Source organism: Ursus maritimus, unplaced genomic scaffold (assembly GCF_017311325.1).
Source record: "Ursus maritimus isolate PB19 unplaced genomic scaffold, ASM1731132v1 scaffold_23, whole genome shotgun sequence".
Taxonomy (NCBI): domain Eukaryota; kingdom Metazoa; phylum Chordata; class Mammalia; order Carnivora; family Ursidae; genus Ursus; species Ursus maritimus.
Genome location: NW_024424786.1, coordinates 18,812,142 through 18,836,018, shown reverse-complemented (window position 1 = coordinate 18,836,018; position 23,877 = coordinate 18,812,142). Strand labels below are relative to the sequence as shown.

Below are 23,877 nucleotides of genomic sequence, written 5' to 3'. Positions count from 1 at the left end.
CAGGCTATCAAAGTACAATAATGTTCTTTATGTGCTAGAGGAGAATTTTAATGTTAAAACTGTAAAATGCTTTTTATTAGATATTTCCATAGTTTTACATTATTACTTGTCATTGTATATTGGTATTGTAGATATAATTGAGAACTCTTTAAATAGATGGAATACTGTGAAGCCTTTACAATGAGATAGATCTGTACTTAATGGTTTGGAAAGTAAACAAGAAATACTCATTTTTTTTTTTTAAGAGAAGAAAGATTACAGAAGAACACGGTATGTATGGTATGGTCTCTTCTGTATTTAAAAAGATATGTGTACTTATATGCTTAGAGACAATTTCTGGAAGGCTATACAAGAAACTGCTAGAGTGGTTACCTCTGGCGGCGGAGAACTAGAGAGTTGATAGAGGGACACATGACCTTTCTTTCTCTGTCCTTTGTGTGGCTTGAAATGTTTACCCTGAATGTAAATAGCTTTCGTAATGATAGAACAAATGAACTTAAAAATTCCAGATATATTAGACATGTGGGTAGAGTTCTTAACTGTTTATCTTTTTAAGGAAGTTTACTTGGATTATCAGCAGACATTGAAAAAACCTAATAATATTGGTGACAATAATTTAATAGCTTTAAAACCCTTGTCTTAGAAAACAGTATTTTTACTCTTAAAGGTTTTTTGGGGGAGAGGGTGGTGAAGTGGTGATTATATTATGTTAATTTATGAAGTAATAAATTGATATGGTAAATATCCAAGCTCTACAAAAAAAGTATTAATCTGAAATTAAAAATTAAAATTGTATTTAAGGGTTTTTTAGCCAGTTAATTTCTAAAATAAACGGATACGGAAAAAATGTTCTGAGGTAGTTAAAATTTTGTAGTAGAGTTAGGCTGGATTATGCTACAGTTCAGATTTTTCAGTGCTGTACTTTATATTACTTTTTCAGTACATTAAAACTTATGCAGTGAAACTGAATAATGGCAATGTTTTTATACCCTTTTATAGCCATTTCTTTTTCATAACCTCCCCCTATTTCCTGTTAACTAAACTATAAGCACCTTTCTGTTAATTTATGAAAATTATTGTTGAGATAGCACATTATCACTGATCTGTATGGCACTTTTAGCATGTTAGAAGCAAAGGTCCAAGCAACATAAAACACATCAAAATTCATTAATGTGGTATTGATTATTTTTTGGATAATTAATTTTATTGCAGACCCTTGAAAGAGATAATGAGCTGCAAAGGGAGAAGGTAAAAGAAAATGAAGAAAAGTTCCTTAATCTTCGAAATGAGCATGAGAAAGCACTGGGAACTTGGAAAAAGCATGTAGGTTTATTAAATAGTAAAATATTAAAATATTTTAAGTAGTTGTAGACATTTAAAATAACTATTAAATGCTAAGAAAATATTGCAAAAATAATATAGGAATAGGAATAAAGTCAGACACATATTCTTCTTGACTTGTATTTCCAAGAAGTAAATGCTGTTGAAAAGCTAAATTTAATAAAATTGCCTGTAATGCTTTCTTGCATGAAAAATCACACATATATGTGTGTGTATATTTATATTAATATAAATATTGATATATACCTATAATTTGAATGACTTCCCATATGTGACAAAGAAAAATTAATTTACCTTTTCATAAAAGAATTGCATAGTATTTTAGTAAATGATTAAAATAATTATATAGGTACTATTATTAGCTGATCTATTTAGCTTTCCTCAGCAGTTTTGTTGAGATGTATTAAAGCCATGTTTAGAACATGACTTCTGTAATATTAACATTTTAACATAAAGAGTTGATATGTTATAAATGCAGCTATTTCCTTAACCCACATCCATTTATTTTACACTAAATTTTCATTTTAATAAAGTAGATAATAAAAGTATGAAATGGTATAAAGTCGTAAAATATAAAGGTTCACTTTAAAGATTGGTGGACCCAAAAATTGATTATTCTATTTTAATATGTATTTTATTTCCTTTCAATTTTTCTAAAAGAATTAACACAGTAGAAAGTCACTATGAGTTTATCAAAACTATATTTTGGGAAAGAAAGATTATATTTTGGAGTGTTATACTAATTAAGCTAACCATGCTCCTCCCACAAGGAAAAGTCAACTGAATTAAGAAAAGTAAGCATTCAGTTTCACTGGTGAGGCCTCAGTCTATAAATTTGTATGAAATTGGTTTTGTCTTAGGATTTTTCAGCTTCTACAGTCATTTCACTTCTATATGATTTAGTACTAAACAGAACATAGTTAAGTAAGAAAAAGCTGAGGGCGCCTGGGTGGCTCAGCATCTGCCTTCAGCTCAGATCATGATCCCAGGGCCCTGGGATCGAGCCCTGCATCAGTTCCCTGCTCAATGGGGAGTCTGCTTCTCTCTCTCCCTCTCCCTCTCCCCCTCCCTCCTGTTAGTGCGTGGGCGCACGCATGCTCGCTCGCTCTCTCTCTCTCTCTCTCGTGCATGTTCTCTCTCTCTCTAATAAGTAAATAATCTAATAAAAGAAAAAAGGAAAAAGCTACTATGGTTCTATGTAAGAGTTTTCTTGAATGGGAGGCCAGATCTCTTTAATTGTATTTTTATCTCTATGTAAAGTTTTTCACCATTCTTGGAAAGTGAAGAACAGTGAAAGTATTGCTACTGAGATTGGATCGAAATGGGTTTTTAAAAACTTAAAAAGATACAGACAAAAATAAGATGGAATCATACAAACTGCTATTTTCCCGAAAAGCAAACCGTGAAAGAGATATTGTACAAACAAAATTTTGTGAATATTTTTAGACAGTATAGTTAAAATTCATTGAAATATTACAAAGAAAAGTGTTACGTGTATCTGTTTTCATTTGACTAGTTATATAGCTAATGGGTATATATAGACAAAAAGACAGTAATGAGGATGTTCAGAAATTATTTAGAGGAAAGGGCAGGTCACAAAAGGAATTCCGTTCGCACCATTTGTTGAGCATCTACTGCGTGTTAGGCACTATTCTGGGTACTGGATTTTCAGAGATGCCTAAAATACAAAGATCAATGAAGAGCTCACACTCAAATGGACAGATAACTATGAAATTGGCCACAATAGCATGGAGTGGTTTTAGTGGTGTTAACAAATTACTGTGAAAGAACAAAAGAAATCAGTTAGCTAGGTTGGAGAAAGTTTTAGAGAAAAGATGGCACTAGTTTGGCCTCGAAAGATAAATAAGATTTCACCACACCGTATGTGCCCATTTCCTGCATTTCTCTTTTCATCTTATTGGCATTCCATTTAATAAAGAATGGGAAAAATCATGGAAGCATGAAGCTGCATTTTCAAGGGTGTGAGCAGTCTGATTTGAATAAAGCATATGATATGTGGAATGTGACATTGAAAAATAGATTGAGATCATCTTCCAAAAGGCTCCTTACTAAGGAAGTTGAATGTTATAAGTAATGGAAAGCCACTGAGACTATTAAAGCAGAGAAGTGACATAGATCTAGGTTTTAGAAGAATAACTCTTGGAGCAATATGGAGGATGGCTTTATGGAGAGAGATCAGCAAGAAGAATACTGTAAATAATCTAACCTTGAACCCATGAGGGTGTGAATTAGGGTAATAGAACAGATAAGAGGAATAGATGCAAAAAAAAACATTTAAAAGTAGAATTGGGAGAGTTAGTGATATTTTATATAAAACAAGTATTGGAAGAGGAAAGGAGTCAAACATGACTCTGAGAGTAGTATTACTAGTAGAATGATAATGTCATTATCATTTTTACATAACTGACATTTTACATAACTGTTCATATCTGACATAAGAAATGTGAAGGGAGAAGCAGATTTGGCAGATGAAAATGAGTTTAATTTGGAAGTTGTTGAATGTATAGTGCCTGCAGGACATCCAGCCTGAAATGCATACCATGCATTTGGAAATGTGAATCTGCTCTTAGGAGAGAAGTTGGGAGATGAGATACAGATTTAAGTTTTATTAGCATAAAGATGAAATTTGAAGGTATAGTTACAATTACGTATGGAAGGAGTGGAGGACTAGAGAAGAAGGCTAAAGAAGAAAGAGTAGGGTTTTGTGTATTGGGGCAGGGTGAGAGGGGGAGCCTGGTAAGAACAGTGAGAAAGGTAGGAGGATAAAGGAAGAGTACTACCATGAAAACAAAGAAAAGAGGCTGTTCCAAGAACGAGTAGTCAACATAGTCATGCTGCTGAGCTGTTAAATAGTATGAAACTTGGGAAAAATCCTTTTGCTAATTTGCAGGTGATATGGGGGGGAGGGGAATCTGTAGAACAATGAGGGCACGAGTCAGGTTGTTAAGGAGTGATGGGAAGTTAGAATTTGAAAGTAGCCAAGTGTGGACTTTTATTTTAAAGAAGTGGGAGCGATGCCTGGTGGCTCAGTTGATTAAGTGTCCAACTCTTGGTTTCGGCTCAGGTCATATGATCCCATGGGTTGTGAGATTGAGCCCCGTGTCATGCCCCACACTCAGTGGGGAGTCTGCTTGAAGATTCTCTGCTGTTGTCCCTCTCCTAACCCATGCACATTCTCTCTCCTCTCTCGAAAATAAATAAATCTTTTTTTAAAAAGAGGAGAGAGGGACAGTAATTGGGTCAAGGAGAAAAATGAATTAAGACTATTAGAAGAGCACATTTGTTCTTTCTATAAGGCTTGTCCTTGTTCTTGTTCTATTTGTAAGGCCGAAGAAAACACGCCAGTATAGCGGGAAGGATTGTAAATAAGCAGCAGAGAAGAGATTAGTGCTAGAACTAGGCCTTGAGGGGGATAGAAAAGGATGGTATAAAAATTCATGGAGAGTTGAGCCTAGGAAGAGAAGTACCTTACACAGATAGATCTTTAAAAGGTTAAAAATAGATGAGATAAGGGAAAGTAATAGATGAGTTCATATCTGTTAGCCTCTGGGACTCAGTGGCACTTACTTTGTCTTATATTTGAGGTTCCCATAAAGGATGCTCCCCCAAAAAAAGATGATGAAATTTTAAATCGTCAGTGAAAGCCCGGTTTATAGATGTAAATATTAGCCTGCAGTGACCGTTACTTTTGCACTGCTTAGTGCTCAGTACTTGCCACTGAGTGGAGTTAAAATCTGTATGTCTGATTTGCAACAAGAAAATAAAACTTCAAGGAAGTAATGAAGTCGTAACTTTTAGAGAATTGCTATGATTAAAAATAATAATTTTTCATTTCTAACAAAAGGTCATTTAATGTAGTAGTTAAGAATACAAGCCCTAGAGTTAGCTTTGGGTTTGGAGCCTGACTACACCCACGTGATCTTGGGAAATTACTTAAACATCTGCGAGCCTCACATTTCTCACCTGTAAACTGGGGATTTTTATGAGTATGAAACTATATTTATTAAGTGTTCAGCACAGTTTAATAAATGGTAGCTCTCAATATTAGTAGTTACTTTGGGATCATTTTTATTTTTTTACTATTTCCAAAAACTTGTGTTAATAAAATATCTTCATACTAAACATATGTTTTTAAAGACTTATTTATTTAAGAGACCGCATGCCAGCAGGGGGAGGTGCAGAGGGAGCGAATCTCAAGCCGACTCCTAGTGAGTGCAGAGCCTAACACAGGGCTCAATCACATGACCCTGAGATCCCGACCTGAGCTTAAACCAAGAGTCTGATGCTCAACTGACTGAACCACCTAGGCGCCCCCATACAGACACATTTACGTAACTGTTCATTTTGGTTGAATTTTTTATATTAGGTTGAAGAACTTAATGGAGAAATTAATGAAATTAAAAATGAGCTATCATCACTTAATGAAACTCATATTAAGCTACAAGAACATTACAATGAATTATGTGATCAGAAGAAGTTTGAGGAAGACCAGAAGTTTGAGGTAACATTCAAGCGTTTGGGGGGTACAAAACTTAAATTAGGACCATCACTGATGATTTTCTCTCTGCTTTATATTTTCAGTGTCTCAACTTTTAAAAGATGAGTATAAGCACGTAGTCTCATACATTTTCAGTTAATTTTTGTGCACAGTATGATATAAGGGTTGAGGGTCATTTTTTGGACATGGATTTCCGGTTGTTCCAACACACACAGTTTTTGGAAAGAGTTTTTTTCCTCTCATTGTACCTTGGTACGTTCTTTGGAAATTAGTTGATCTAATATATGTGTGGATCTATTTCTGAATTCTTTATTATGTTCCATTGATTTTATGCTTATCAAGTCAATATACAATACAAGTCAATACAATATACAAGTGTTTATTACTGTAGCTTTGTAAGAAGTCTTAAAATGTGGTAGTGCAAGTCCTTGATTTTTTTTTTTCTTTTTCAAGATTGTTTTGGCTGTTCTAAGTCCTTTGTATTTCTGGATCAGAATCAGTTTGTCAATTTCTAAAAAAACAAGTCTGTGGGATTTTGGATTGTGTCAAATTTGTAGATTAATTTGTGAAGAATGGACATCTTAACAATATTGAGTTCTCCAATTCATGAACACAGTATATCTTTACGTTTATTTAGACATTCTTTAATATCTTCCTAAAAAATGCTTTGTAATTTTCATTATGTTGTAAATCTTTAAAATGTTTTGTGAAATTTATCCCTGAATATTTCATGTTTTAGAATCCTATTATAAACAGTATTTTAAAAGTTAATTTTTCTAATTGTTTCTTGCTGGTATATAGAAGTAAAATTTGATATTTATACATTGACCTTATATCCTATTATCTTGTAAATTTATGGTAATGGTAGGGTTTTTTTCTAATTTTTGGGTTTTCTGTGTACATTATCATGTCATCTGTGAATTTGAGGAAGTTTTATTTCTTTCCTGCTTTGTGTGAATTTTACTTTTTTTCTCAATTTATTGCAGTAGCTAAGACCCTATCTAGTACAAGGTCGAATGAAAGTTGGGACAGTGGACTTGCTTGCCTTGTTCCTCCATCTCAGATGGAGAATTTTTAGTCTTTTACCATTTCATATGATGTTAGCTATAGGTTTTTTGTGTATGTTTTCTAGCAGATTGAGGAAGTTTCATTCTGTTCCTAGTTTGCTGAGTTGTTATCATGAATGGGTATTCAATTTTGTGAAATGGTTTTTCTGTATTTATTGAGATAATCATTTTTTCTTTATTCTGTTAATGTTATTATTAACCAATGAATTACATTAATTGATTTACAAATTTAAAATAAACTTGCATTCGTGGAATATGTATTATCTTTTTTATAGATGGCCGGATGTAATTTGCTAATGCTATGTTAAGGATTTTGCATTGATTAGGAATACTGATCTGTAGGTTTTGTTTGTTTTTTCTTTGTATTCTTTTGGTCCGGTTTTCGTATCAGAGTAATACTGACTTCATAAGATGAGTTAGAATGTGTTCCCTCCTCCTGAAAGAGTATTGTGTAGAATTGGTATTATTTCTTTACTAATAAATATTAGATAGAATTTGCCAGTGAAGCTATCTGGGCTTTTTCTTTGTGGGAATTTTTTTTAAAAGATTTTACTTATTTATTTGACAGAGAGAGAGCACGAGAGAGCACAAGCAGGAGGAGCTGCAGCGGGAGAGGGAGAAGCAGCCTCCCCACCAAGCAGGGGGCCTGATGTGGGGCTTGATCCCAGGACCCTGAGATCATGACCCGAGCCGAAGGCAGACGCCTAACGGACTAAGCCACACAGGCATTCCCAAGTGGGAATATTTTCAGTAACAAATTCCGTATTTAATTATTTATAGGGCAGTTCAGACTCTCTGTTTCTTCTTGTGTTGGTGTGCAGAAGAAAATAGTTAACAGAGAGGCCTGTGAATGCTATCCTTAGGCCTGCTTATAAAGTTGGCCCTTGACTGATACCTGGAAATTTAGATCTGGAGAAGGTTCCCCACTGCTTCCTAACTACCAGGAGTGGCTCACTGTGCCTAAACCTTAAGTCAGACGTTGTGGTTTACTCTGAACATCTGTTTTCTTACCAGGAGTCTGGAGTTCTGGCACATGCTAGGCAGATGGTGCCTGCATGACCAGCCCCCAAAAACCCTGAGCACTGAGTGATGAGCTTATCTGGTGGACGAAAATTCACATTTGTTGTCACAATTCACTGCTGCAGGAATTAAGCATGTCCTGTGTGACTCCACTGGGATGGGACCCTTGAAAATTTGTACCTGGGTTTCTGCAGACTTCACCGTGATGTGCCTTTTCCCCTGTGCTGTGTTTGCTTTGTATTCTTTTGCTGTAATAGATCTTAGTCATTAGTACAACTGTGTGCTGAGTCCTGTGAGCCTTCCTAGCAAATCAGGGAACCAGGGGAGAATCTTGGAGACTTACACCGCAGTCATTTTTGGCAATTTTTGTCTCTCAGGGAACTTGTCCTTTTCATCTGAGTTTTCAGATTTGTTGGCAAGGAGTTGCTCGTGATATACCTTTATTATTACATTCCTCTCTAGGATCCGTATTGATGTCCTCTCTTTCATTTGTGTTATCCTGCCTTTCCTCTTCTTCCCACTCCTCCTCCCCCTCTTTCTTCTTCCTCTCTCTCTCGTCAGTTTAGCTAGATTTCCAGTTTTATTGGTCTTTTCAAAGAACCAGGTTTTGACTTCATTGATTCCCTTCTCATGTTTGTTCGTTTACTATTTCATTGGCTTTTACTGTTAACTTTATTATTTCCCTCATCCTACTTACTTTGGATTCGATATGCTTTTTTCTAGCTACTTAACATGGAAACTTAGATCATTCTTCTTTTCTAATATTAGCATATGAAGCTAAATTTTCCTCTAAGCACAGGTACAGTTTCATCCCACAAATTCTGATATGTAGTGTTTTCATCCTTATTCATATTTTAAAATTTCCTTTGTGAGGTCTTCCTTGATCCATTGATATGGGCATAAATTATATGGGTATGACCTATAACTGTTGTTTAATTTCCAAGTATTTGAGAACTTTCCAAATATTTTTGTTAGTGATTTCAAATATAATTTAGTTGTGGTCAGAGAACATTTTCTGTAAGACTTTAATCCTTTTAAATATAAATATATCCTTTTAAATATAAATATCCTTTTAAAAAAGACTTGTTTTTTAGCGAAGCTTATTATCTGTCTTGGTGAATACTTTTTTTCTTTAAGATTTTATTTATTTGAGAGAGAGCACACACAAGGCGGGGAGGGGCAGAGACAGAGGGAGGAGCAGACTCCTTGCTGAGCGGGGAGCAGGAGAGAGACGCAGGACTCCATCCCAGGACCCTGAGATCATGACCCTGAGCTGAAGGCAAAGAGTTATACGACTGAGCCACCCAGGTGCCCCTATCTTGGTGAATATTTCAGGTGCCCTTGAAAAGAATGTGTATTCTGTTATTGGTTGGTTGAATGTTTTATAAATGTCAGGTCAGGCTGGTTGATAATGTTGTTAAGTCTTTTCTATTCCTACTGATTTTTTTGTGTACTTGTTCTATCAATTAGTGGGAGAAGAATATTGAAATCTTTAATTACGACTGTGAATTTATCTTTCTTTTTTCAGTTCTGTCAGAACTTCATTTTTAAGCTCTGTTATTAGGTGTATAGACATTTATGATTGCTATGACTTCCTGATTAATCCTTTTATCGTTATGAAATATCCGTCTTTTTCCTAGTAATATTTCTTGTCTTGAAATCTATTGTGTATAATATTAATACAGCTGCTCCATCTTTTATCAGTAGTGTTTGCATTATGTATCCTTTTCATCCTGTGACTTTTTCTAATGGGAATATTCATAATTCCTTTATGTTGAGTAATAACATGAGGAAGTCCTCTATTTTCTCTTTGAGAACTGTTTCTTGTATTTTTTGTTGTTGTGGTAAAGTATACATAATATAAGATTTACTACTTAAACTATTTTTAATGTGTGCAGTTCAGCGGCATTAAGTTCATTCATAAATGAGCATGGTTGTGTACCAATTAAAGTGTATTTCCCAAAACAGTAGGCCAGATTTGGCCCACTGGCCATAGTTTGCCAAGTACTTTTCTAGAGAAATTGATCATAGTCTGCTTTCAAATAATATTATGCCAAATTCTCTGATTAGTAAGAAGCTTACAAAACTATATTTTCTCCTTCCTGGTCTTTGTGTTATTTTTATAATACACTTTACTTTTACATATGTTATCAACTCCACCATATATTGTTATGTATTTTATTTTAAATTGTTAATTACCTGGTTAAGAAAATGAAGAATTAGAGAAAGTCTTTTACGTTCACTCATATTTGCCATTTCGAGCACTCTTTATTCATTTGTGTAGATCCAGGTTTCTAGCTGGTATCTTATCACTTCAGCTTGAAGAGCTTCCTTTAGTATTTGTGTGTGTGTGTGTGCGCGCGCACGCAAGTGTTCACATGTGCGTACATCTGGTGAGGAATTCTCTCAGCTTTTATTTGGAAAAGTGTTTATTTCTCAATTTTTAAAGGGTGTTTTCACTGGATATAAAATTCCAGATGGACAGTTTTTTTTCCATTCACTGGAAGATGCTGTTCCATTGCTGCTTCTGTCAAGCCTACAGTTGTCATAGTCACAGCCCTCTTTATAAGTGTGTTTTTTAATCTCTGCCTTGGTTTGGTTTTCTTCGTGCATATTTTGCTTGGGATTTTTTTGAATGATTCATGAATCTGTGGATTCAGTTTTCATCAGATTTGGTGAATTTTTGGTCATTACTTCTTCAAAGATTTTTTTCTGTCCCCTTCCTCTCCTTTTATGGGACCAACTACACACACTTTAAACTGCTTGGTAGTGTCCCACAGGTTATCAGGTGCTGCACATTGTTTTCAGGCTTTTTTCCTCTGTCTTCTCCCATTAGGATTTTCTATTGTTCTGTGCCCTGAAGTCCAATTATCTTTTGTTCTAATATGTTTAATCTTGCTGTTAAGCCTATACAGTGAGTTTTTATTTCAGATAGTGTATATATCATCTCTAGAATTTCCATTTGATTCTTTTGGGGGGATATTTTTTCTTTTTATTACATTCATGTTGTCCTTTAAATCCTTGAACATTTATAATAGTTGTTTAAAAAAATTTTTTTTTGGCTAAATCCATCATCTCTGTCCTTTCTGTTGATATTTAAAATTACAATTCAATTGCATTAATTACAATTAATTATAAGTTCAGTGTTGTGCAGTCTTCACCACTATTTCCAAGACTTTGTCATCATCCCAAACCGAAACTGTAACCATTAATCAATGACTCCCCACGTCCCCTCTCCCCAGCTTCTGGTAACCTCTAATTTACTTTCTGACTCTATGAATTTGCCTATTCTATACATTTTATGAAACTGGAATTGTATAATAGTTCTCCTTTTTGTCTGGCTTATTTCACTTAGCATGAGGTTTTCAGAGTTCACCCATGTAACAGCCTGTATTAGAACTTTATTCCTTTTTATAGCAGAATTATATTTCAGTGTATGGATATACCACATTTTGTTTATCCATTCATCTGTTAATGACACTTGGGTTTTCACCTTTTGGCTATTGTGAATAATGCTGCTGAACACTGGCATTCAACCATCTGTTTGAGTCTCTGTTTTCAATTTTTGGGAGGTACATACTTAGGAGTGGATTTGAGTCTATATTAAACCTTTCAAGGAACTGCCTTTTTTTGTTTTACCTTAAATAGTGGATATCTTTCAAAGTCAGTAGAAATTGACATATATCACAGTTCCAATCGTATGAATGAGATGTGCCATAATTAATTTATCCACTCCTTTATTGTAGGACATCCTTATACAAATATCTTTGTGTACTTTTGTGATTATTTCTTTAGGATAAATTTCCAGAAATAGTATTGCTGGATCAAAGAGCTTGCTCACTTATCATTTTGACACATATTGCGAGATTGCCTTCCAGAAAGATTGTTTATACTCCCACCAACCACATATAAAAATATCTGTATACCCAAACTCTCTGATTACTTTATTAGTTTTAATTTGCATTTTTCTCATATTAAACATATTTTTTTATGTTTGTCAGTTATATTTCTTTTGTGAGTTACTAGTTTATATTTTCCCATTTACAATTAAACATGCTCAGGTTTCTCCCACTTCACAAAGTACACAAAAAACTTCTTTAATCCTGTGTCCATCTGTAAATACAAGTCTGTTCTCCACCTGTAGAGTCAGGTTTAAACTCATACTCTTTAAACCTGAAAAGAGTGGTCTAAACTCGTACTCTTTACTCCCCTCCTTCCCATTCATCCTTCAACATAGGGCAATCTGGCTTCACCCTCCCACTCCATCCAATGGACACCACTTCCATGGACATTTTTCAGTCCCTTTAATACACTGATACTATCTCCTTCTTGAATACCGTTTCTCCTCTTCTTCTGTCATATTTCACTCATCTGTTTTCTTCCTACCTCTCAAACTGCTCTTTAAAGTGGAAATAATGTTATTCCTACCCTTAATTAAGCAACCATGAGTTTTATGCTTTATATACATAACTGAACTTAATATTCACATTTTCATGTTATAGATGAGAAAATAGGCTCACGGTGTTTTAAGTATTGTAGGCAGCCTCTAAGACAGCCCCAAGTGATTCCTACTCCATTTATTATGTTCTTGTAATCCCCTCCCCTTGAGTCTGAGCTGAATTTAGTTGACTTGTTCCTAATTAATAGAATACAGCAGAAGTGATGTGGTATCACTTCTGAGATTACGTTTTAAGATAACTGTGGTTTCTGTCTTAGGTGCACACACACTCTTCCTCTCTGAGCCTATGGAAGGTCCAGGCTATTTGCTAGAGATGCCACATTGTGAAGAGAGGTCCTGGAGGAAGAAAGGCCACATAGAAGAGAACTTAGGCACCCCACCCAACAGCCAGCACCAATGGCCAGCCATTGAGTGAGCCTTCTTAGAAGCAGACCCTCCAGCCCCAGTTAAGGCTTCCAATAATGACAGCTTGCCTAGAACCTCATGAGACCCTGAGTCATCAAGACAAGTTATTCCTGAATTCCTCATTCATTGAAACTATGGCATAATAAATGTTTGCTGTTTTAAACCACTAAGTTTGGGTAATTTGTTACACAGCAATAGATAACTAATATATTCTTCTAAGATTTCACACTAAGTACTGCAAGCAGGATTTGAACCCGTATTTATCCAAGACTACAAAGCTCCTGGTAACTACCATACTATTTTTGTCAGTCTCCTTTACATTTTTCCTTTGCAAGTTTCTCTTCTTCTGCCTCTTTTGTGGATTTCATTAACATTTTATCCTTTACCCTTTTTTCCCTCAAAATAAACTCTCATTAGTTAGTCTCATCAAGTTGTACATCTTCAGTTGCCATCTATCTACCAATGGTTTTCTAATCTGCTTCCAAGCTCCGGACTCATAGATCTAGATGTTCATTAGACATCTCCACCTCATTATTTCACTGACTTTTCACTCAGCAGGTTCAAACAACCCATGACATTTTCATTCATACCTGCTACTACTCCTGTTTTCTAGTTGAATAAATAACACCCCCAGTCACCTACATACCTAATCTGAACTCTGTGAATCAGTCTTGACTCTCCTTCATATGCCATCATTCATCACGTGCTATTGATTAGCTCATAAATAATTTGTGTATCTATTCAGTTCTTCATCTCTACTGGCATCACCTGGACTATGGCACTATGACACTCTTCTGAAGCATCTCTGCTTCATGTTGTCTCCCTTTAATTATCTTTCAGACTTCTAGGTGCAGCCTATTAGTGGTTCACGGAAATTAGTTTAGTGGTTTGTGACCAGCATTCCTTTAAAAATGAAATAAAGTAGCATAGAAAACAATGTAATCTCATCACGAGTAGATATCTGGTATGCTCACTGTGTTGTAGAACATTTATTTCTCCTTGCAGGTCTTTATCAATAAAGTTTAGAAAACATCAATCTATTCTTAATGCTGCAGCCAGAATGGTCTTTCCAATCAGATCATGTTTATTACCTTGTCTAAAACCCTTCAGTGACTTCTCATGGTCTTCTTGCAAGCTGTATTTGGCCCTTAATGACCTGGGCGTAGCTTACCTCAAGCCTCATCTCTCTCCATTCTCCCAGCAATCTAAGCTCTAGATGAAATAAATCCCGAGTAGTTCCATGAAAAGACTATAATCTTGCTCGCTTTTAGCATCTGTATATGCCATTTGTTTTCCCTGGAGTGCCTCCTTATCCTTATCTAGATTATTCTTTTCCTGTCTTCCTCCTGGATTGTTTTTTGAGGCTAGCGTCTGTAGGTTGCTCATCATTGTATCCAAAAGCTTAGTGCAGTGTTTCCATGGAGCATGTGCTGAATACACAGGGGGAATAAAAGGATGTTGCATCGATTCACTATTTTAAAGATACATAAAAATACCAAATACTCAAAACAGTTTGCTTGCCATGACTACCTTGCTTTTAATAAAAGAGCAGTTATTTTATTACATATAGTGTGAGAGTACATAATAATGTGGAACGCATGTTTGAAAACCTCAAAGGGTCTCAATTTTGCTTAAATATGATAAATTATACAAAATGAGGTTAAAGTGGTCTTGTTACAAAGAGTAGCATATTAAATTTAGTAAGTCATTTGGCTTTCAAATAGAAATTGCTGAATGGTAAGACCTGAAACAGACTCTACTTTTATCAGCAAAATTTGTTCAGATCTCATACTATTTAACAATATGTTTTTACATTAAAGGTATTTTTTTTTCCATTTTCCATTAGAATATTCCAGAAGTAAATACTAAAAACCATGAACTGTCAATGGAAAAATCAGAAAACATCATCATACAGAAATACAACCCTGGGCAAGAAATAAAGAAAGATACTTTGAGTTTTCATTCAGATACTAACTATAGAGAAAAGGAGGAGAAAAAAGAAGGCCCGTTTATAGAAGGCGGCATTATAGAAGGTACCCAGCATATTGCTATTTTCTAATTTCATAGTTTGAGCCCCCACACATTTCTCCCACAAATAAAGGATCTGTCAAAGTGCTGTGCTAGGCTATCTGTGGGATTTAGGGGAATGTCAGTTATAGTTTTTGCTTTGAGGATCCTGTACTGTATTTGAAGAAAACCTTTTTCATTTGTATTAGTCTTAAGACAGGCTTCTTTTGAGTTACTCTTTAGTCAGTATTTTTGGGGAAAATTCCATTTCTGCCTTCCCTTATCACTTACTCCATGGCTTTTTGCATCCTCTTGTCTGTAGTCACTGTTTTGTGGAATGTTCTCTGGGCTACAGATAACCTTCTGATCAGACCTAAAACACTTCCCTTAGTTCAAATGGCCTTTCTGTAACCACTGAAATAATTTACTAATTTGTCCATCTTGAAAAAGAGTTGTTTATAAAGACCATAAACTTATTGTATGAAGGTGTTTAAACCTAGGCTGAACAACCACTTGGTGGAGATGTTGTAGAGAGAATGAATGGACTAAAGCCCTTCAAGTCCTGAATTTTGTATTCTAGGTTATTTTAAATATATGGAAATTTTGAAATCTATGGTTAAAACCCAGATGAATAAAATATATGTCTTAAGTATTCTATACATTTGCCCAAAAATATCCCCAGACTTTAAAATACTTAGAAGGTAAGGAATAAAAAGAGATGACTGTCAGTCTTGAAGAAACAGCTAGCAATTCTGGATCCTAAATAGTGGTAAAAAGAAAACCACAAGCCCAAAATGGAGTCACTCATGTTAAGAGCCCCATGTCAGCAAACCAAAACTTTAACTAACTAAACTGCAGCTTCAACCCCCAGGAATATAACCTTTAGCCAGTCAACCTGGAATTTCCTGGTCAGAAATAAGAAATACATTGATAGACCTTTCTTTCCCCTTAGGAGGGCAACCTTGCCTAAAACAATGTATTCTTTGCTAATAATTTCCTTTTTCCACTCATTCTCTACCTTTAAAAACCTTTCCTTTTCTCTGTAGCTCTCTTTTCTATTTGCTAGATAGGATGCTGTCTGATTCAGTGAATCATTTAATAAAGCTAATTAGATCTTCAGATTTCCTTGGTTAAATATTTGACAGTAGTAATAATTAGAATCTAACTCGTTATGATTAATTCATTTTTATTTACTCGGCTGTGTTTACATGGAATTGTTTTGTATGCTCAAAAGGAAGTGTAACAGACTAGAAAACTAAAAACCATTTTCTAATACCCTCAAGTTACTTTCCTTTTTAAACCAAAAATACCTCTGCTGTTATGAAATAAAAATTTAATATGAGTAGAGCCAAATATTTAGCATGCTAAATATATATTATGACCAAGGGAACTCAATATTTAGTAAAATTGGTATCATAATGTTTGTAATGGCCACTGAAATATTTAAGCCTAAATATGTTTTTACAAAAATAGGTAATACATTATGTCTTATAAAAGCAGGTTTCAGTGTGTAATATAAAAATTTACTGTGTTCTCATCATGACAGATTTACAGCTTTTAGAAAAAAACGCCAAGAATGAAATTGATCCTGCTATATCTCAGGCTGAAAATCAGAGTGAAACCTCCCTAAGCAAAACCCTCAGCACAGAAAAAGAACTAATTAGCCAAGGACAAACCTTGAATGTTACTGACTTCAGAAAAGCAGTTACTTCAGAAATAAAAGACAAGGTGGGTTCGGGAAAAGACAATGGATGTACAGAATTTAAATCACCAAACAGTTCTTTTTTAGTGGCAGACAGATCAACAGAAACAGGAAAGATACGCTTAGAAAGCACTGAAGGGCTCCATCTTCACCATGCAGATGTCCATCCGGAGGTTGAAAATACCAGACCATCTAACACTACCTTAAGTGAGACGGCTTACCATACAAATCAAAAGAAAGATGTTTCTGAAGATGAACCATTCAAACGATTCAGATTGCTTCCAGGGATTCAAGAAAATGCCACAGACAAGGAAATTACAAATACTGACCAAACCAAAGCAGATCTGGGTGCATCTCTAAATATAAACAAGAATGCTGTTCAGTGTCAGAAATACAGTTTACAGGAGTCAAGTAATGATAAGCAATGTAAAACAAACCAAATGCAACTGTTAAATAAAAATAGTGAGTGCAGTGTATCGCCATTTAAACAAACTTCAGTTTTGCAGCAAATCTGTAATGATCCTTCAGAGAAACCTGAACTAAGTATTCCCTCTGATACAGCAGCTAACCATCCCATTTCATCGGCTGCTTTCAGTGAGAATTTGAAAGTACTTAAGAATTCAGATAAAAATGTTAATATTATGCCTATGTTGATGAAACCCAATTCAAGCCCTGGTGAAGGAACTATATGGAAAAATCTGAATGAGATGCACACTAGTCAACTGAAGAACTGTTTGGGATATTTAGAAAACAGTGCGACCACTTCCCGTCTTCAGGTTAAAAATGAAAATATACACACTTCAGAAGTCAAAGACATGAAGACTGCTGTTCCTACGCAGACTTGCACAGAAATACAGTTTTCTAATAAAGAGAGTCAGATTGATGAGAATCAGATAACTGACGCCACAAAAAATGACCTCTTCCTTTTTGTGAATGTCAGTGAAAGACAGCATTCATTGTTAAATACAGAGAAAACAGAGTCATTAAACAACATCGTTTCAGGAAAAATTTACAGTGAAGGACAGCTGGAAGAATCATGTTCATTTCACATAAAGCCATCTGGAGATTTAGTAAACAGAAGTGGAAGGTCAGCCTTTGATCTTTCAACTTCAGATAAAAAAACTGAGAAAATTCCAGTATATGTGAATTTCTTAGACCCCAATCCTTGGTCAAAAGTAAATCAAACTGAAAGTCAAACACTGGGCACTTCTACTTCGAGCATTCCTTTGTTGAAGGGGAGACCAGCAGGCCCATCAGAAAACAAAAATATCGTTTCAGTAACACTGTGTAAAAACGATGATGATATCAGGAAGGATACTGGACCAGGTAAGAAAACAATGTTTATGTTTGCTTTTAAAATTTGAATTTCTACACCTTATTCCTGATAAAGGGGCTATTTATGTTTAAAATGAAACCATTTATATATTTTTTTTGTTACCTAAGCCCAGGATACTCTACACATGTATATATGTAAAAGTAGGAAAGGTTTTATTTAAATGAGTGGATTTCTTTTCACATAAATCTGAGCCACTAATATCAACACGTACTGAGGTGCATGCAGATGCATACTGGAAATTAAAAAGAATTTCACCAAGGAACGGGAAATAGCAGAAACCACCACAGGTCCAGGTCATTAATTTTAAAATAGCAACAACTATCTAATTGGAGTCTCGCAGTTGTTGATGAGGCTTCTGCCAGTGGGCACGTTTATTCCTTTTCATTCTATACTGAAAAAACTTCCCTCATTTTCTTCTCCCAATTTTCTCCTCCTTTTCCTGATTTTTCTATTTCTAAGCTTCCCTTCACTAGCTCTAGAATCCAGCTTTCTTCATTTTACAAGCACTGCTGAGTGTAACATTAATACATTTCATATAAAGATATTTGTCAAACACTTTAAGCACAATCCCTTAGTTATGTACCAACATTAAAACATTGAAATATTCAACATTTCAGAGAACAGTGTATTCTAACCACCACATGAAATAACAGTGCCCAAGTTTTGCTTTATAAAAATATTCCAGAAAGGGGGGAGAGGTAAATGGATGAAATACATAGGACTTATAACATTGATGGGTGTTGAAGCTGGGTGACGGTCCTAAGTTCATACTCTATTTTTGTGTATTTGAAATTTTTCCTACCAAAAATATTTTAAAGTAGAAATATACTAGATATCATATAAATGCTGTACAGTTGTAATTTGAACAGTGAACAGCAGTTTAAGATTATCATGATAAAAGTTTACTTTGCTAATAGCAATCTCATAACTAAAGTTATTGAGGTTGTTAAAGATATTCTTAGATTTTAAGGGAACTCTGCCTGTTTTACAGTGTGCTTTTTAGACCCATTAAAGAAATGCAGATTACAAGGAAAGCTTTGAATGGACCTCAGAGCTACCGGATTCTTTAAAAAAAGGGCAACTGATAGAACTCTGAAGAGAAAAATTGGGAATTAAAAGCAAAATAAGCATATCAGGTTTACTAGCATAAATGGAGAGGTAATACAGGGAAAAACAGAACCCACCAAAATACAGTAAAAGCTCATTGTGCACACTATGACTTTCCTAATAAAATGTATTAACTTCAGATTGCATTCATTTGGAATCTGTTGAATGCTGCAGCTAGGCAAGTGCTGTTAGTTAAGGCGCTGGTCTCATGTTCACCGTTTTCTCACAGGGCCTTTCTTCTAAGTTAAATCTCAATGATAGAAATAAGGATGGAAGGGGAGATCTAAAATTCTGTAGAAATTCAACTTGTAAAATATCCACTCATAAAAGATACTTGTATCTTTTAACCTTGAAAGCTGACAAGTTTCTCTAAATCATTTTTATCTACTTATTAAATTCCAGTGACCCCTACTAGTCAGCCCGTTTGTTGGGTTTCTTACTGCGGCCAATTTCTTTAAATATATTTTATAAATCTGACTTTTAGTTGATTCAGACTTTTCTCCATCAATCTTAACTGTTAAGATGGCTCACTTAATATGTTTACATCTGTGGCAATGCAATAACCAGGGGAATAAGGGTAACATTTTATGGGAGTTACTTTGTTTTAGAAGATATTTATGCCATTTCACTCATTTTAGCGTGAAACCAGCAGGTTTTAGAAAGTAGCAATAAAATGTTTTCTGAAATGAAATACCTAATGTATATTAAGAGCAAAGTCAGTGAAAACTGTAAAATGTTCAAAGTAAAAACAAAATAGAAATTGTTACTTTTAAATACAAAAGCATAGATAGGATCAGAGAAAAACAAGTTCAGTCACTAAAATGAGTGCCTGGAGAATAAAATTCAGTTGTTGCTATTTCCTCTTTGTCAACCAGATACTACCAGCGTTAACAGAGTTGCTGACACTTTGAATAACTCGAGTATCCATCCAGATCCCAAGGGAGAGCCCAGTGAAGAGAGGAATGCAACTGCAAAGACTTTTTACGATTCTTCTTTTCCCACAGAACACGTAAGTCAATTAAAAATACAGCCGAGCAGACCTTAGTGAGCTAATTCTACAGATATGTGTAGAACTGTATGCATCTGGATGCTTTAAGACCTAACTGATCTCCAAAATAATATCAAGAGGGCAACATGGCACCATTTTTCACAATTAAGGTTGATGGAAAACAGCAGGAAAAAGTCACAGTGTATAAATCAAATAGATATAATCCAGCCTGTTTCAGGAAGGACAGCGTGAGGTAGTGTATTATGTATGTACTTCTATTTTTTTAGTCACCTAAATTTAGGAGTAGTGGCATCTGAGCATTTAAAATTTTATCTTAATAAAAGATGCCTCAAAATAATGCAATTAAGTTCCATTTTTCTTGATAGTGCTTAATTACATCATTTTGGGAAACTAGTGCAAAGAAAGAAACTTAAATTATTTCCGTTAGAACACAGTATGTGAAGGGATCAAATATCCTTAATATATGTGATATCAAGCATGGATGTATATATATTTTAAGCAAAGTATGTGTAGAGATTACATGGCTCCACAAGTCCATTTGTCATGAAAAGCAACTATAACTGACCAGTTTTTTGGAAAAATTTACAAGTTATTTTTATCTTAGCATGCAAAACTTAAGCATGAAAAAGCCTGTATTGTTCAAAATCTTAAAAACAGACAATTATAGGTGTTAACTGCTAGAAGGCATCACCTAAAGAAAGATTACTTACAGAAAAAAACCAACTGCACAGTGACAGATTTTAAAGTAATTGTGTATTTTTAAAATTTTAGAGGTACACATTAAGTAACTTTCCCTTAGCACCTATAAAACAAAAATTACCGCACTAACACAGCCTTAACAAATAACAGCTTTTAACAATGTATTTTATTTTCCCATTAAGTTCATTTAAATTTTAAAATGCAACCCCAGGCTGAAATAAAGAAGACGGTAACCTGGCCTGGGGAAATTTTAGGCCAAAAGAGTAGAGCTTTTAGGCAGAAAGAGGAGGTACAGAGGTAATGAAGTGATTTTTAAAAGGAAGTGATAGAAAAGGAAAAGAGCAAAGATAGGTAGCAACATGTCTGGAACTAGAATTACTGCTGTGGGCTGCAAAACCTCAATTAAGCCAAATATGACGAGTGTAAACTTTCATCAACACTACATCTTGTTTCTCCAACCAATCCCTGCTCGTCCCACCAAGTAGGTAGTTAAGGGGAAAGAAACTAAAGCAGATATGTGTAAATGTCTCTTTTCTCTCTCATCAAGATAAAAAGTCAAGGACTCTGGAAAATTAGGTAATGTGAACTTGATATCAAATGCACCAAAATGCATCAAGCATTGAGAGACCCCATTAAATCATACAGACCATCAGTTTACCTCAAAATCAGCAACCTAAATTTAGATTTGATATATTTCTCTAGATCCATATTGCATGGATGACTGACATTCGTTTTGGCCCTGTGAGCTAAGTGACATATGTTGGGTACTTACATGCCAGACATTATCAGAAATATACATTTATGCACATTGTTATCTATTACCAGTTACTCTACAATAGCATTTTGCAACAAAACAGTGCTGATACGAGTGAGGCCATAAAACTTAAATGATTTGCCTATGGTCTCTGGGCAGTCCTGTGCTGATACTTTCGTGTTTATCTGTTATTTCATAAGACCATAAGCAATCAACTATGAACACAGCATCACCACAAGGATCAGAGGCTAAGAGTTCAAGGGGACTGTGGCTGACTGTACGATTCTCAGGAGCCAAATAGACCCACCCAAAAGGAGCAACCCTTAGGGAACTGAGGTTTAAATGTAAACATTTAAGCTCATTGAAAAATTATTACTATCTAATCTCACTTTGAAAACAACAATGTTATGCATATGCCACCCTTTCCAGTCTAATGGGGAGATTTTAACGTAAGGCAATACTCAAAGATCTTCACAAAGATGTGTAAACAAATTATATTCATTATAGCCTAATTCACAACAGTAAGCGTTTCCCAGCGACTTAAATGTTCAGCATATTACATGTTACATCATGGAACATGGAATATAATGGAGCCATGTTCTTAGACTTTTAAAAACAGAGGAAAATGCTATAAATGTTTTAAACACAGAACAGAAAATGATATAATTATGATCCAGATTTTGAAAGTATATATACCCACAGAAGAGAGCAGAATATTTACAGCAAAATGTTTAACAGTAGTTGAGATTTTAAGTAATTTTAATGTAATTCTTACCCTGTTCTTTATTTCTAATTCTTATTATTTCTAATATATATATAATAACCTTTTACCAGATTTTATCTGGAATTGGAGAAGACCAGTGAAGATGTTTTTCAAGAAAATCAGTGCAGCCACTGACAATGGTTTATGAGAAATTTTAACGACCTAGGAAACAGCCCACAGAGGGAAAAACCAAGATATAAAATTCTATAGAATGATCAAATATGTTAAAAATAGAAAAAAAGACTAATAGCAAACAATACCAAAATGCTGACCAGTCTCTCTGGATAGATTACTGGATAGATTACTAGTGATTTCAGTTTCTTTATTGGAAGTTTAGATAATAGAGGAAAACATATAATTATTATCAGGAAAAAAAATAATACTGTGTTAAAAAGTAAGTGTATGACCCAATGCAGTGTCTTGGAGACATGCCAACTTCTAAATACCTCACTGCCCTTTCCTGTTTGTGCACCAGTGGTGCTCTGAAGCAGGAGGAAACGAAGTAAAAGGCAGCTTCTATATTGCAGTTTACCTCCATTAGCATTTTTTAAAAAAGATTTTGACAGGGCAAGAGAGCTCAAGCAGGGGGGAAGGGCAGAGGGAGAAGCAGCCTCCCGGCTGAGCAGGGAGCCTGATGCGGGACTCGATCCCAGGACCCTGGGATCATGACCTGAGCTGAAGGCAGACACTTAACCATCTGAGCCACCCAGGTGCCCTCACCTCTGTTAGCATTTTTAATTTTCCCCTGGCTTTGACAGAAGATACAAAACATAGACATGTTTGGGAAGGGAAGAGCAGCAGACAAAACAGATTTTGATTTGCAATTGTTTTAATTATCTTTTCTTTCAGTGTAAGCTCAAGACCTTTTAGAAAATGTTCATGGTATCCCTGGACTCTATTAGGGATCTTAAGGAGCTACTATTACATAGACGTAAGCGTCCAGATTCACATTTTTATTGGTTTTTCATGCCAAATTAAGGTAGTTGTTGAAAATTAGTCAAGAAAAACGATGGCTTTATCACACACTCATAATTGCAGAGCCGTGAGGATTTTCTTTTAACTCATATTGATAACTTAAAAAAAACAAGTTATTTCAATGGTAAGCAAAACAAGTTTGGTCTTTCCTAGGTGAAAATAAAGCCTCTGAAGTCAGTTCTGCTCCAAAGCCATTTTCAGGCAACCAGGGTTAAAGATCCTACTGATGTGGGTGCATCTTCTACTGGTGAAGATGACTGGCAGAGCCTGGTAAGAAATCAAATTAACGAACTCGAAAACTTCCTAAGCTTAGAAAATGACAACCAACCTAAGAAAAGAAAAGCAGAAGAGATGTTGGAAAAAATGACAGATTAAAAGAATGTTGATAAATGCTTTCAGTGGTGAACTGAGTTAACTGAAATACCAGTAATAAGGTTTTGACTAGAACAAAATGTTGCACCTAAAGCTTTAGTTACTCACTTTTCCAATTTCTTTTGATGTGATAAAATTATACTACCATTATGGTTTTACAAATGCTTCAGGTAAGATAGCTAAGATGGCTGTTAGCATCAAATTCCCCTTTATTAAATTTGCTTTCCTCCATATATCCTTTCATCAAAGCTCTTTCTTGTTGCACCTTTAACCCCTTTCCTTGCAGAACACAACTTCCGAATTACACAAGATAGTGACCCCCTTTGTAATGGATTACTTTAT

The 23,877-nt window shown here is 35.0% G+C and overlaps 1 protein-coding gene across 1 annotated transcript in view; it reads left to right on the top strand.

Moving 5' to 3' along the window:
- CCDC73 (coiled-coil domain containing 73) overlaps positions 1–23,806 on the top strand; it is a 116,216-nt gene extending 92,410 nt beyond the window's left edge. The window contains exons 13-18 of the mRNA XM_008686940.2: positions 1,213–1,323; positions 5,729–5,863; positions 14,658–14,844; positions 16,365–17,846; positions 19,839–19,972; positions 23,317–23,806. Of these exons, the coding sequence (XP_008685162.1) occupies positions 1,213–1,323; positions 5,729–5,863; positions 14,658–14,844; positions 16,365–17,846; positions 19,839–19,972; positions 23,317–23,538 (2,271 nt within the window). The 3' untranslated portion in view covers positions 23,539–23,806. The remainder of the gene's footprint in view (positions 1–1,212; positions 1,324–5,728; positions 5,864–14,657; positions 14,845–16,364; positions 17,847–19,838; positions 19,973–23,316) is intronic.
- Positions 23,807–23,877: the final 71 nt, after the last annotated feature.